Source organism: Capsicum annuum, chromosome 8 (assembly GCF_002878395.1).
Source record: "Capsicum annuum cultivar UCD-10X-F1 chromosome 8, UCD10Xv1.1, whole genome shotgun sequence".
NCBI classification, from domain to species: domain Eukaryota; kingdom Viridiplantae; phylum Streptophyta; class Magnoliopsida; order Solanales; family Solanaceae; genus Capsicum; species Capsicum annuum.
The window spans coordinates 164,225,744-164,239,684 of record NC_061118.1 but is presented as its reverse complement, the minus strand read 5'-3'; the positions used below and the strand labels follow the sequence as shown (position 1 = coordinate 164,239,684).

Below are 13,941 nucleotides of genomic sequence, written 5' to 3'. Positions count from 1 at the left end.
AGATATCTTGAGAACTATCTGTTTGAATTCTTACAAAAAAAAACTATCATTTTATAACAAAAAACTATTTGGTTGATTATTTAGATATCTAACATTATTTCATATTGTGGTAAAATAAAATTAAAATTTATTTCCATTAGATGGAAACTATTATGATTTCATATTATTTCATGTAATGTTATTTCTTATTGCGGTAAAAATCAATTAAGATTCTTTTTTATTGGATGAAAATTATTATGATTGTTTAATTATTTCATATTAAGAATAGTAATCAATTATTTCATATTATTCTATGTTTTTTTTGATTATTTATTTAGTTAGTTAATATTATTTCATATTTCATATTGTGGTAAAAAACAAATAATTGTCTCATATCTTTTAATATTAGTATTATAAGAAAATAAATATTAACGATTTCATTGCAACAACAACAACAACATACTCAGTATATTCTCACATAGTGGGGTCTGGGAGAGTAGAGTGTATGCAGTCTATACCACTACCTCTAAAGAGGTAGAGAGGCTGTTTCCGATAGACCCCCAGCTCAAGTTAAAAGACAGCATACAAAAGCATGAAAATCCTAGAACACAATAAAATAACAACGGTACGACATCCACAGAAAATTGTACGTTGCCAAACACAAGACCCCAAAGTCCACCTAAATACTGACAATGCCTCAACCACACCCTTAACCCTTTATCCTAATGTTATTCCTCCATATCTTTTTATCCAGGATCATGTCCTCAGTCAACTGTAACTGCTCCATGTCATGTTTAATCACTTCTCTCCAGTATTTCTTCGGCTTACCCCTACCCCGTTGAAGCCATCCAAGGCCAACCGTTCGCACCTACGAACTGGGGCATCCGTGCCCCTCCTCATCACATGAACAAACCATCTCAACCTCACTTCCCGCATCTTTTCCTCCACTGACACACTCCCACTTTCTCCCGAATAATATTATTCCTAACCTTGTCAACCCTAGTGAATCCACACATCCAACGCAACATTCTCATTTCCGCCACCTTCATCTTTTGGACATGAGAATTCTTAACCTGCCAACACTACACTCCATACAACATAGCAGGCCGGATTGCAACTCCAAAGAATTTGTCTTTCAGCTTGAGGGGCACCTTCTTATCGCATAGAATTCCTGAAACGAACCTTCATTTCAACCAACCAGCCCCAATACGGTGGGAGACATCCTCATCTATCTCTCCGTTTCCCTGAATCGTAGATCCGAGATAATTAAAACTCTCCCTCTTGCAAACCGCTTGGGAATCCAACTCCACTAACACCTCCTGGTCTTGCCTCGAGTCACTAAACTTGCACTTCAAGTACTCTGTCTTGGCCCTACTCAATCTGAAACCTTTAGACTCTAGGGCTTGCCTCCAAACCTCCAGTTTACCATTAACCCCCTGTCGTGACTCATCAATCAAAACTATATCATCTGTGAAAAGCATACACCAAGGCACCTCACACTGTATTTTTCGCGTCAACACATCCATCACCAAAGCGAATAAAAATAGACTAAGTGTTGATCCCTGGTGTAACCCTGTCAAGACTGGAAAAATGCTCAGAATCTCATTCCATTATCCTTACCCGAGTCTTCGCCCCCTCATACATGTCATTAATCGCTTTGATGTACGCCATCGGGACCCCTCTCACCTCCATGCATATCCAAAGAACCTTCCTAGGGACCTTGTCATACGTTTTTTCCAAGTCGTGGAGCGACCAGGAATAAAACTAAACTGATTCTCTGAGATAGACACAATCTTCCTCAACCTCCGCTCCACCACTCTCTCCCAAATCTTCATCGTGTGACTCAACAACTTAATACCCCGATAATTGTTGCAACTCTGAATGTCACCCTTGTTCTTATAAACAGGGATCATCGTGCTCCATCTCCACGCCTCGGGCATCTTTGCTGACTTGAAAATATTGTTAAATAAGTTGGTCAGCCACTTCAACCCTGACCCGCCAGAGAACTTCCAAAAATCTACCAGAATCTCGTCGGGCCCCATCACCCTGCCCCTCCGCATCTTGTGAATGGCCTCACTGATCTCATCTACCTTAAAACGTCGATAAAAATCAAAGTTGCGACCCTCCCCGGAATGCTCCAACTCTTCTAACACAACATCTCTATCCCTCTCATCATTCAAGAGCCTATGAAAATAGGACTGCCATCTTTTCTTAATGAGATCGTCCTCCACCTAAACTCTGTCATCCTCCCCCTTAATGCATTTCACCTGGTCGAGATCACGATCCTTCCGCTCCCTAACCTTGGCAAGTCTAAACATCATCTTCTCCCTGTCTTTCTCCTCTAACCCGTTATACAAACTTTCAAAAGCTGTTGTCTTAGCAGCGATGGCTGTTAACTTAGCCTCCTTTTTTGCTAACTTGTACTCCTCCGTACTCACCCGCTTCTCTTCTTCATCCTTACTCTCAACCAACTTAACGTAAGTCGTCTTCTTCGTCTCGACCTTCTTCTTAACCTTCTCATTCCACCACCAATCCCCCCGATACCGGCCAGAACCGCCCCTCGAAACACCCAAAACCTCTCTAGCAGATGCCTTGATGCAACCAACAACCCTATCCCACATACTATCTACATCCCCTCTGCACTCCCACACTCTCATCCCCTCCAACTTCGCAATTGAGTAAAAAAAAAAACGTAAGAAAAAATCAATTAAAAAAATAACCAATTAATAAATAGTAACCTATCAATTTATATAGAAAAGATTATAGTCATTCTAAATAAAAAAAATATTAAAAAAAGATGTCATCCCTCAAAACAATTAAGTTTGACATATTTTGTAAAACAATAAATAAATGAATATAATAAAAATCCGTAATTAGGAAAAAAATAATTGCTATCTTATTTGAGTTTTTAGCAAATTATAAAGATAACTAAATAATCAATTGACTATAATCAAATTATAAATTTATAAGAAACTTTTGAGAAATAAATTAGTAATTAGGAAAAAAAATTGTTACCTTTTTAAAATTCTTCCCAAAATTTTAAATGTAACTAATATCAATTTGATATAATCAAACTATAAGAATAAGATAAATTCATGGGATTGAATTTCCAAAATTATAACGGTAATTAATATCAATTGTTTCCGTTTTAGATCTTTATGTAATTGTAGATTAATTAAATATAATCAAGCTATAAAATTAGGACAAATTTATGGTAAATAAACATAAAATATTAATAATAATATTATTGTTATCAAATTAATTAGATTAAATTGAGATAGAAATTAGCTAATATTGACAATTATTTTAACAAAAAATATATGCAAAGTTTCGTAATTGATATACATATATTGGTAAGAAAAAGTATTGACTACTACTTTAGCTATTAATATATTTTAAAATTTACAATGTTAAATTTAAGGAACTTAGGTTTATATATTATGATTATAAAAATGATTCTAATCAATTGAAATTAATTAGTTGACTGTGTAGTCTTATTACAATAATGTCATACATTATTTATTTAATGGAAATACATACAATTTATTAACTAATTTTGGACAATCTACTATGATCTTATTAATTCAAAAAAAATATTTTTTAAATGGTAAGTTTGGATTATAAAAAGAAAGGAGATTATTGTATGACTTAAGCATCTCTTATGTGTTAAAAAAGATTTAGAGACAAAAAGATATCATCCCTCAAAACAATTAAATTTGACCTATTTTTGTAAAACAATAAATGAATGAATATAAAAAACAATCATAATTAGGCAAAAAAATGATTGTTACGTTATTTGAGTTTTTTAGCAAATTATAAAGATAATTAAATAATTAATTAAATATAATCAAATTATAAATTTATAAGAAACTTTTGAGAAATAAATCAGTAATTAGGAAAAAAATAATTGTTACCTTTTTAAAATTCATCCCAAAATTATAAAGGTAATTAATATCAATTTGATATAATCAAACTATAAGAATATAAAAAATTCTTGGGATTGAGTTTCCGAAATCATAATGGTAATTAATATCAATTATTTTCGTACTTGAGTTATTTATGTAATTGTAGATTAATTAAATATAATCAAGCTATAAAATTATGACAAATTTATGGTAAATAAATATATAATATTAACAATAATTATATTGTTATCAAATTAATTTGATTAAATTGAGGTAAAAATCAGTTAATATTGAAAATTATTTTAACAAAATAATTGATTTATACTTTAGCCATAAATATATTTTGAAATTTACAACATTAAATTTAAGGAACTTGAGTCTATATATTATGATCATAAAATTGATTCCAATTAATTGAAATTAATTAGTTGATTGTGTGGTCTTATTACAATTATGTCGTATATTATTTATTTAATAAAAATACATATAATTAATTAATTTATTTTGTGCAATCTACTATGATCTTATTAATTCAAATGAAAAAAATTTTAATGGTAAGTTAGGACTATAAAAAGAAAGGAGGTTATTGTATGACTTAATCATTTCTTATGTATTAAAAAAAAATCATAGACAAAAGAATATAAAGCCACAACATTTTTGGGTTATTTAATTCATTTATCACGTTTCAAAATATTGCTTATATCAATTTTATGATATTTATATATAAAAAAAATATCTTAAATTTCATAATTTAAGTTAATTTGTGTATTAATTTGGAAAAACTAATTTATAGTTTACATTGCATTTTTATAATATGGAAAATTTAACCTCATATGGCTATATATACCCATTCAATGACAAAAAAATATTGTTATACTTTTCTTCTTCTCTCTCTCCCCCCCCCCCCCCCCCCCCCAACTCTCTCTTTCTTTCTCCACCTCTGTGATTGGTATTTATCAAGTTTTTCATTATGAATATGTAGAAATAAGAATTGTTAATAGTTTGCTAGATATTAATTCAGATTTTTCTTCATGAATTTCATGCTTTAAAAATAAAGTTTTCGACATAATAAGAATCACACATATTGATGAAATGTTACCAATATTTTAAAATGAGAGTTCAACAAAAGAATATGCGTATGAGGAGGTTGAACAATATAATCACAATTTACCATAAGTTTGAAACAAGAAAAACATTTATTGAAAATGATTTGAATATTCGTAGTGACCAATGTCATAAAGTTATGCCAAGTTATGCAACAACAAGTTTGCATAAAATTATGCCAAGTGTCATATTAAGAACTAGCCAATGAGTACTTTGGCAACAAAAATCTATTTTGTAAATTTTACTAATTATTTATTTTATATATATATATTTTAAAAATTTTCATATCTTCTATCTATATATATATATAATAAAGCAAAATAGTCGAGCCTACAATTATGCCAAGTGACATCTTAAGAACTAGCTACTTGATATTTAACAACAAGAATCTATTTTGTTGGCGACAAATTTTATTTTGGTGAATAATCAATTACTAATCAAGCAACTTATATGAAAAGAATTACTATGACCAAAAAGTCATTTTAAAATAAAAAAAATATATCAATAGAGATGTCATTCCTTAAAATATGTGAATAATTAATTTAAACAACATAAATAATAATATTATAAAAAGTAAATATTTGTGATTTTACCACAATTGAGTAAATCAAGAAAATATGCAATTAAAGTATTACTATAACATGAATATTTATATGATAAAAAGTATTTATGATTTCATTCAATGTAAGTCAATCAAGGAAACATGACAAAATTGATTGAGAAATATAAATAGAAAACGAATAATCAATTAACAATTCTATACATATATATATGGAAAAGAATATTGTACCAACAACAATTAATCAAGAAGTTCTAATGTCATACGGATTTACCACTATATAAGAAGGCTACACTCAGTAAAAGCTAATTAATTTTTGCCATAACATGTTGGAGAAGATGAATTGTGCAATTGATTTCTACCACAACTTATCTTGTCGTGATAATCGCTAGAATCTCAATTTACCATGAGTATTGTTTTAGAATAGATTTTTCTTGATTTATCAAGTCAACTAAATATACAGGTAATGTTGCATATTCATTTTATTTTCTACATGTCTGGTAAAAATTTTATAAGCCAGTATTCATGTACTTTATGTTTTATAAAAGAATATAATTTGTAATCTTTGAAAATTTAAGTTTGTGATCTTTTAATATGTCATACATTTTTAAAGACATATAAAAATTTATCTTGGTCAAAATGTGCAAGGAGAAGTTTAGCAATAACATAAAAATTTACAAGTTATATATTAAATATGAAGAAACTAATATTGATATTAGATAATTGATATTCTTGCATTGCAAATATTGTTACTTTAGATTTTAGTGAGATAATAATATGATTTAAAAAAATAATAAACTATGATACTAAATTACTAATCCATTATATTTCTATATATTAGAATAAGCACTTGATTTGTCTGTACTATATTTCAATGTGTTATGATTAACAATTAATTTGTAAATTAAATTGTATGATTTTTATAGTATATTAAATTTTTTATGATATTGTATTAGGAATGATAGTTAAGTGACCTTAGTAAAAAAAGGACAGTTGTATAACTATCTATGAAATTTACCCGACACTAGGATTACTATCTCAAAAGCTATATATCGAAGATCAAAATTTGGGTGAGTATCTTGTGGCTGATGCTCAACGGGCAATGCTCAAATTCAATAAATCAAATACTTATGAATATTGATTTTTTTAAAATTCATTATATTTAAATTCTTACTGTAAATATTATTGTACTTTTACGTAGCATAATGTACTAATGAGAACGTATTTATCATTTGTTATTTTGTAAACATTATGCTACAAACTTTCTTATTTTTTTGTTTTAGTTGATATAAACAGACAATGAGTTCAATCATGTTTATATTTATATTTGTAACTCCAATTTTAGAATATTGTAGACCTTTTCGTGCAATAATTATTTTGATCTACTTTGTACAATATAAAGGATAAAGATGAATAAGATTAATATCTTATTGTACTGATGAACATGAGGGGTTAAGTATTAGTTGAATGTTCTAAGATGGGAAGAAATTTAATTTCGACAATGATTAATATTTATATTTTCATTCAAATTGAATAAATTGAGAAAGTATGATAGGATTGATCGAAAATAGAATTGAAGAGTGCATATTCAAACATATGAAGGACTAAATCATTTATTCGAAAAAATAATATACAATAAGATTCATTAATATTTATTGGTCCACTATCATAAGAGAATAAGTGAATATTGTGAAATCGCGCAAACAGGTTAGGACTTTAGATAATGTTATAAGTATTTGTTGAAAAAATGTTAATAAAAAAAATATGAGAGATTAAAATTGACTATTATTGAGATTTTGCTCAAAATATTTGTCATGATGAAAAAATATTTAAAATTTATAAAAAATATATTATGACTAAGATCGTGCAAAGGAATATAAAATTTACTTTGAAAGAAAAATCTATAAAGACAAGAAAAGAGAAGGGGAAACTTCTTTCTTCCTTTTGAAAAGAGGGTGCAAATTAAAATATTTAATATAAAAGAATTTAAATTTCAAGTTAAAATTTTACAGAGAAGCCTCATGTGTATAACTCTAAAATATATGTTTCATTAGTTCTTTATTTTTCTAACCAAATTCAGAAGTAAGTCACTTAACTAATAATAATGATGTTAAATATGCATTTTCTTTTGTAATTATATGATTTTTTTACAAAATAAATCAATATAGATCACAATATTATCTAATATTCTCAAATAATTATATTATAATATAATATTATTTGCACGCAAACACTAATTTTTGAAAAGAAATGTTTAAATTTTATGTAATTAATTATATTAAATTTAATATTTTAATAGTTATTTTTTGTACTGCATAAATTTATTAATTTCAAATATGTGAACGATATTGAATAAATTTTTTATTATATAAAATCAATAAGTTAATAATTTCTATAATGAATTTCATTTAATATCGACCAAGCGGATATTAATACTAGTAGTTTCTAAAACTAAAAACCCGATAAATAGTCATTCACGCTTAACTCGACTGAAACTAATCTTAAAAAATAGCCAAATGTTTAATTTTCAATTTATAGCCGCATTGTTGACCAAATAGCAACCAACTTTGCTAAGCTTCTTCTACTTTTTATTTTCGCTTTTTATAGTTGTCATTTTACTTTTTTTCTTTTCTTTTTATTTTTAGTTTTTTTTTTTCTAGTTTCATTTTTTCTGCTGGTTTAGTACGAAAAAAAAATTGTTCTTTATTGTTTAAACAATCAAATATAAGTTTGTAGTTATTCTTTTCTAACTAGTTGATGATGCTATTTTTATATTTTTATATAACAATGATATAATTTGTATACACCATAAAAAAATATATTTTGTACAATAACTTTACAGATTATATACCCATTCTATATGACAATACCTAATTTCTATACATTTTATACAATCTTTAGTTGCAATTATTGTATATACTTGCACAAATTTTCTCTGTAAAAGGTGTATTTATGTGGATATATACTGTGTCGATGTGGTATAAAAGTGTATCAATCTAGTATAAGAGAGTATCAATTGGGTATATGAACACTGCATATGCATGCATAGGTTTCCCTTCTCTCTTGTTATAAAAGTGTATGAATGTGATATAAAAGAGTATCAATTGGGTATAGGGACTACATGTGCTTGCATAAAATTTCCTTTCTCTTTTTTAAAAAGTATATCAATGTAGCATAAAAGTGTATCAATATGGTATAAAAGTGTATCAATTGAGTATACAAACAGCATATGTCCAATTGGGCTAAATGGCTAAAAAAGGGAAATAAATTGGACGACTGACTCCAATTGTCCATATTTTCAAATTGTGGATCATTTTTTTTTTAAAGTGATCAGTCCATGTCCTTCCCCCTTCCTGAGAAAAAGATGATAAGTGTGAAAAAATATTAGAGAAAAGACATAAAGTCACCATGAAACTTGTTCGAAATTTTCAAAAAAACTCTTTAACTTTGTGAACAACCTATTACTCTACAAAAGTTATAAAAATTATTACGAATCGATCATTTTGACTGAATTTTTAGCTCATATATTTTATCACACGAGACATGCACGAGGAAAGAAACTGTTGAACCAACAAATTTAAATCTGCCACGTGTAAAATAAATCACTTTTTTCTTTTTGTATTGTACTATTTTTTTCTTTTGTTTCTTCCTTTTTCTCCATTAATGGTATCTTATTCCCCCCCCCCCCCCCCCCCCCTTCCTCTTCCTTTCCTTTTATGAAATGATGATGAATTTTATCGTGGTCGATCTTTATTTTTCAATAAAAATGATAAAGAGATTAAAATAAGGTCAGTAAAAAGGAGATTGTATGTTAGGCATCATTTTTTCCGATGAAAAAAGTATTTTTGATGTCCAAAAAAGTGATGAAATCTCATTGAATTGCTGAATTATAATGGTGAAAAAAATCAATTTTAAAGTGAGCTAAAAATTTAACAAAATTTTAGTAAAAGAGATCATAAAAACTATTAATTTTCTTATGAAATTAGAGGATAAAAATAACTAATCAAATAAATTCAAAAAATTATTTTCAATTTTAATTTTCTAAGTCCACTACAAACAGGAGTGATTCTTATTCTCAAGTGTAAAAGTTGATTTTGGAAGCTTGAACAATAGAACGAAGAGGAAGAAGATTAGTTAAAGAAAAGAAGAAAAAAGGGGTGGGTGTATTGACTGATGTGGAAGGAGGGAATTGAGTAAGAAAGAGAAAAGAAAATCAAAAGAGTTATAAAGGTAAAAAACTAAAAGAGAATAAAATGTGTCAATCAGTAATTGATGCGTGTTTAACACCTATATTTTTAGAAATTGGGATTGATTTTCAAAAAGATGCATTAGTATCATTTGGCAAAATGGATCAGTGGACTTCTGTATTATATCGATTTTGTAAGTTGAACATTTCTACTACATGTTTGTCATTTGGACCCTTAAACTCATTAAAAAGCAATATTTTGCATTCTTTGATCATTGACTGAGCCTATGTGGCATTCAAATGGCTGACTAGGACAAAAAGAGTGTAGTCACACACCTGGGGTGCGAGTAGGGATCAATTTTTGGCCAATTTTATATTAAAATAATTTAAAACAAATAAAAAAGGGGCAGTCAATTTTTTTTTCAGTTTTTTAACTTAAAAATATTTTAAAAAATTTAAAAATAATAAATTTAAAAATAAAAAATAAAAAAAGACCACCCCCAACCCCCTCCCCCTATCCAGCCACTCCCCCACCCCACCCAACCCCGTCCCAGCACCCCCACCCAACCCAACCCCATTCCAGCACCCCCTTCCCTACCCAACACCCCCCACCCCACCAGCCCCATCCCACTACTCACCCCGTCCAGCCACCCCCACCCCCAATCTCCTCCCCCGTCCAGCCACCCTCACCCCACGTACAACCCTCTCCAACCCCCCTCCTTCACAGCAACCACCTCTAGCAGCCATGACAGCCATCAACAATTATTTTTTAATTTTTTTAAAAGTAAAATGGTGAAATTCATTAAGATGAAAATTGAAAATTCAAGATTATGATAAAAATGTGCAAGCAATAGGAATTGAATTTTTTTGCAATGGTGATGGAAAAAGGAAAGGTACCATCAGGTGAGGAAAGAAAATGGAGTTTGTAATAGTGCTGGTGGAGGGGAGAGGGGGGTGGCTTTTATTTTTTAAAAAAAGTATTTTTTTTAATTATTTTAATGTAAATATGACTAGAAAATATCAAAATTGAAAATTCATTTTTTAATTTTTTTCTCTCAATTCAAATCTTTCATATTTTATTTTTTTTAATTTTCTTCTCAATTCAAATCTTTTCATATTTTTTTTGAGATTAAAATTTCAATTTGAAATATTTTTATATTTTTTTGGGATTAAAATTTAAATTAAAATTAAAAGTGAGTGATAGTAGATATTGAAAAATTAGTGAATTTCATGAATAAGTTTAAAAAAACTTAAAATTTTTGTGAATTTATTAAAGATATTCAAATTTAAAAATCAAAATTCATTATGTTTGTATATATGAATTTATTTTTAAAAATTTAAATTAGTTGGAGAAGAATTTTAATTATTTGGAATGAATTTGATATTTAATTTGTGAGCAAAAATAAAAACATGATTATTTAAATTTTTCTACAATTTATAAATTTTTCTTATTTAATTAAATTAATTTTAATATTTAATTTGTTATGTAGCATTTTAAAAATGACTTGAATTTAATGTAATACTTGAAAATGACGTGGCAGATGACGTAGCAGACGTGACAGGCGTGACAACTGACGTGGGAAGAGTGCGTTACACTCACAAAAAAAGTATTTAAAATGTTGTTTTTTAATGGATTGAAGGGTCCAGATGACAAACATGTAAGTAGAAGTGTCCAACTTACAAAACCGACATAGTACAGGGGTCCACCGAACCATTTTGCCATATCATTTCAAAATTGTTTAAGGGGTAATAGAATGCCGGCAAACTTTAGGCGTCTTTTTGAAAATTCGAAAGTATTTATGTCTTTTCTCAAAATATTATTATGTGTAGTAGTGAAAGTGAGAATTAGACATAGAAAATATTCTAAGTCTTGAACTATATTCATTATGCAATAGAGAATAATTTTATATAGCGAAAGTAAGAGTTGGAGACAAAGAAAACATTCCAAGTCTTTAACTATATTCACTGTGCAAAAAGAATAATCATATGTTGAAGAAGAAAGATGTTATTGTGGTGGAGCTTTTAACTCTTCAACTAATCTGAGCTTGGTTGAGTTATACATCATGATGGATTGTTGTATCTTGGACGAGACAACTTAAGAGTGATACTGCTGAATCGATATAGATTACTGTAATGAACTTAAATTTTTTTAAAGAGAGCGAGATATCTGCGCCTCAACTAAGAAGAAGAATATTTATACGTTTACGGATATATTAATTAAGACTAGCATAGTTCGCTCTTTCTAGATTATCCACCAAACATTTTATCTAAATGCGTGTGTAATCAATAAGTAATTGAATCATACCTAAACGGAGTATTATATAATATCTAGAGTATACCAAAAATAATAAAACAACCAGTAATATAGAATACCAAATATGTAGAGAAGTCTATAGAAACGAAAGTTTTTTGTTAGGTCTTAATCCAATTACCAATATATATATATTACAACCATATCCTTAATTAATTGCGCTGAGTAAATGAATCATGCATGGCCCTTGTAGACTCACGTTTTCAGTCTCTAATCACACATTAATTAAGATTAACACGTGTAATCAAGAAGTAATTGAATAATGAATAATTATACCTAAACGGAGTATTATATAATGTCCAGAGTATGCCAAAAATAGTGAAACAACCAGTAACATAGGATGCCAAATAGTGGAATCTATACAACTCCAAAATAACCTTTCGAATTATCTAGCAGGATCGATTTTAATTTACTAAAAAGATCAGCTAATTCGCGAGACAGCATAATAATTAACATTAATTTCATCATATATATTGTTGCCAAAAAAGAAAAAAGAAAAAAAGATTTCGTAAAGAAAAAGAAATTATTGAACCCACCAACATATACATGAACACATCCTCAATCCCAGATCAAAAATAGAACTGGAAAAGGAAAACTAAAGCAGCTTCATGAAGACAGGACACAAATCAAATTATGATCAATTATATATATTATGATAAAATGACTCAAGAATTAACAGCATATATAACTAAATTTAGTGGCAGAACCTAAAATTCTATATATCTAGATCAAATTACAGGAGAAAAGGGAAGAATAAATTAAAACTATATAATTAAGGCTGCTTATGCCTCTGGGTATAGATATAATCAAGATGAGCCTCTAATGTTCTTCTCATCAAACATTCTTCTTCTCCAAGACCTTCACATCTATCCTCCAATTCATCTTTCCTTACTGCTTTATCCTGTAAGGAATATGAATTTAGTGGCGGAATCAGGAATTTTAACGAGGAAATTAATTCGAAGGAAATGAAACAAAAGCAATCTAGAACAATTTTTGAATCATCTTTGCCATGATATTAAAAAAAATATATATATTGGTATCCTATTTTCGGAGCATAACTTAATTTCCAATATTCGATTAAAAATCCATAATTCATAGTAAAAGGTAATATATATTAATCGAATAAATATACCTTACTGTGTTCCATCGGAGTAACGTCGTGATAAGGCGTACTCATCGGCCGGGAAGTAGCGCAAGTTAGCATGAGGAGGAGGAGGAATGCTGTCATGTAAAAGGTGCAAAGCTTAGCCATATTATTTTTTATGTCTTCGTTTTATTGGAAGAGATTTTTGGAGACGATGATGGATTTATTGAGTGGATAACCAAGAAAGCAAGGGACGAATGTTCTCTATTTAAAGAGTGGAGATAAATTTAGCAATTTCTAAAAATATGCTCACTCCCTGCAAAACAGAATGACCTATTTTGAATTAGCACAAAGTTTAAGAAAATAAAGAAAACTTTTAAATTTTGTGACCTTAAATTAAAGTTGTATCAAATGTAAAACTTTTAAATTTTGTGATCTTAAATTAAAGTTGTATCAAATGTACCAAAATATCTTTTAATCTTATGGTTCTAAACATGTCACGTAGAAAGTTGAAATTAAAGTATTATCAAAAAAATATATTTCTTTTAAAATAGATTAAAAATAAAAAATAATTCATTTTTATTTTAAACGGAGGGAGTAATAATAGTTGCATAATTACTTGTTTGGAACAAAGAGAAAATTACGGAGGAATAACGAAAAGCTATAAAAAAGGATTGCCTATATATCTTTCTAGATATTCATTTTTAATTAGAGTTCTAGATTACATTCTAATTCTTCCACCTAGCCCTGCCCTCTTATACTTTCCTCATGTGGGATTTTGCGATAAATATAAATTTAATTAAAATTTAAATA

The 13,941-nt window shown here is 28.5% G+C and overlaps 1 protein-coding gene across 1 annotated transcript; it reads right to left on the bottom strand.

The window, feature by feature from the left end:
* Positions 1 to 12,666: 12,666 nt before the first annotated feature.
* LOC107879934 (phytosulfokines) lies at positions 12,667 to 13,392 on the bottom strand. The gene is made up of 2 exons (XM_016726858.2): positions 13,177 to 13,392; positions 12,667 to 12,945 (listed from the first exon to the last, which is right to left on the bottom strand). Exons 1-2 carry the CDS (start codon positions 13,294 to 13,296, stop codon positions 12,817 to 12,819), a joined length of 249 nt encoding a protein of 82 aa, XP_016582344.1. The 5' UTR covers positions 13,297 to 13,392; the 3' UTR covers positions 12,667 to 12,816.
* Between the last annotated feature and the right edge of the window lie 549 nt (positions 13,393 to 13,941).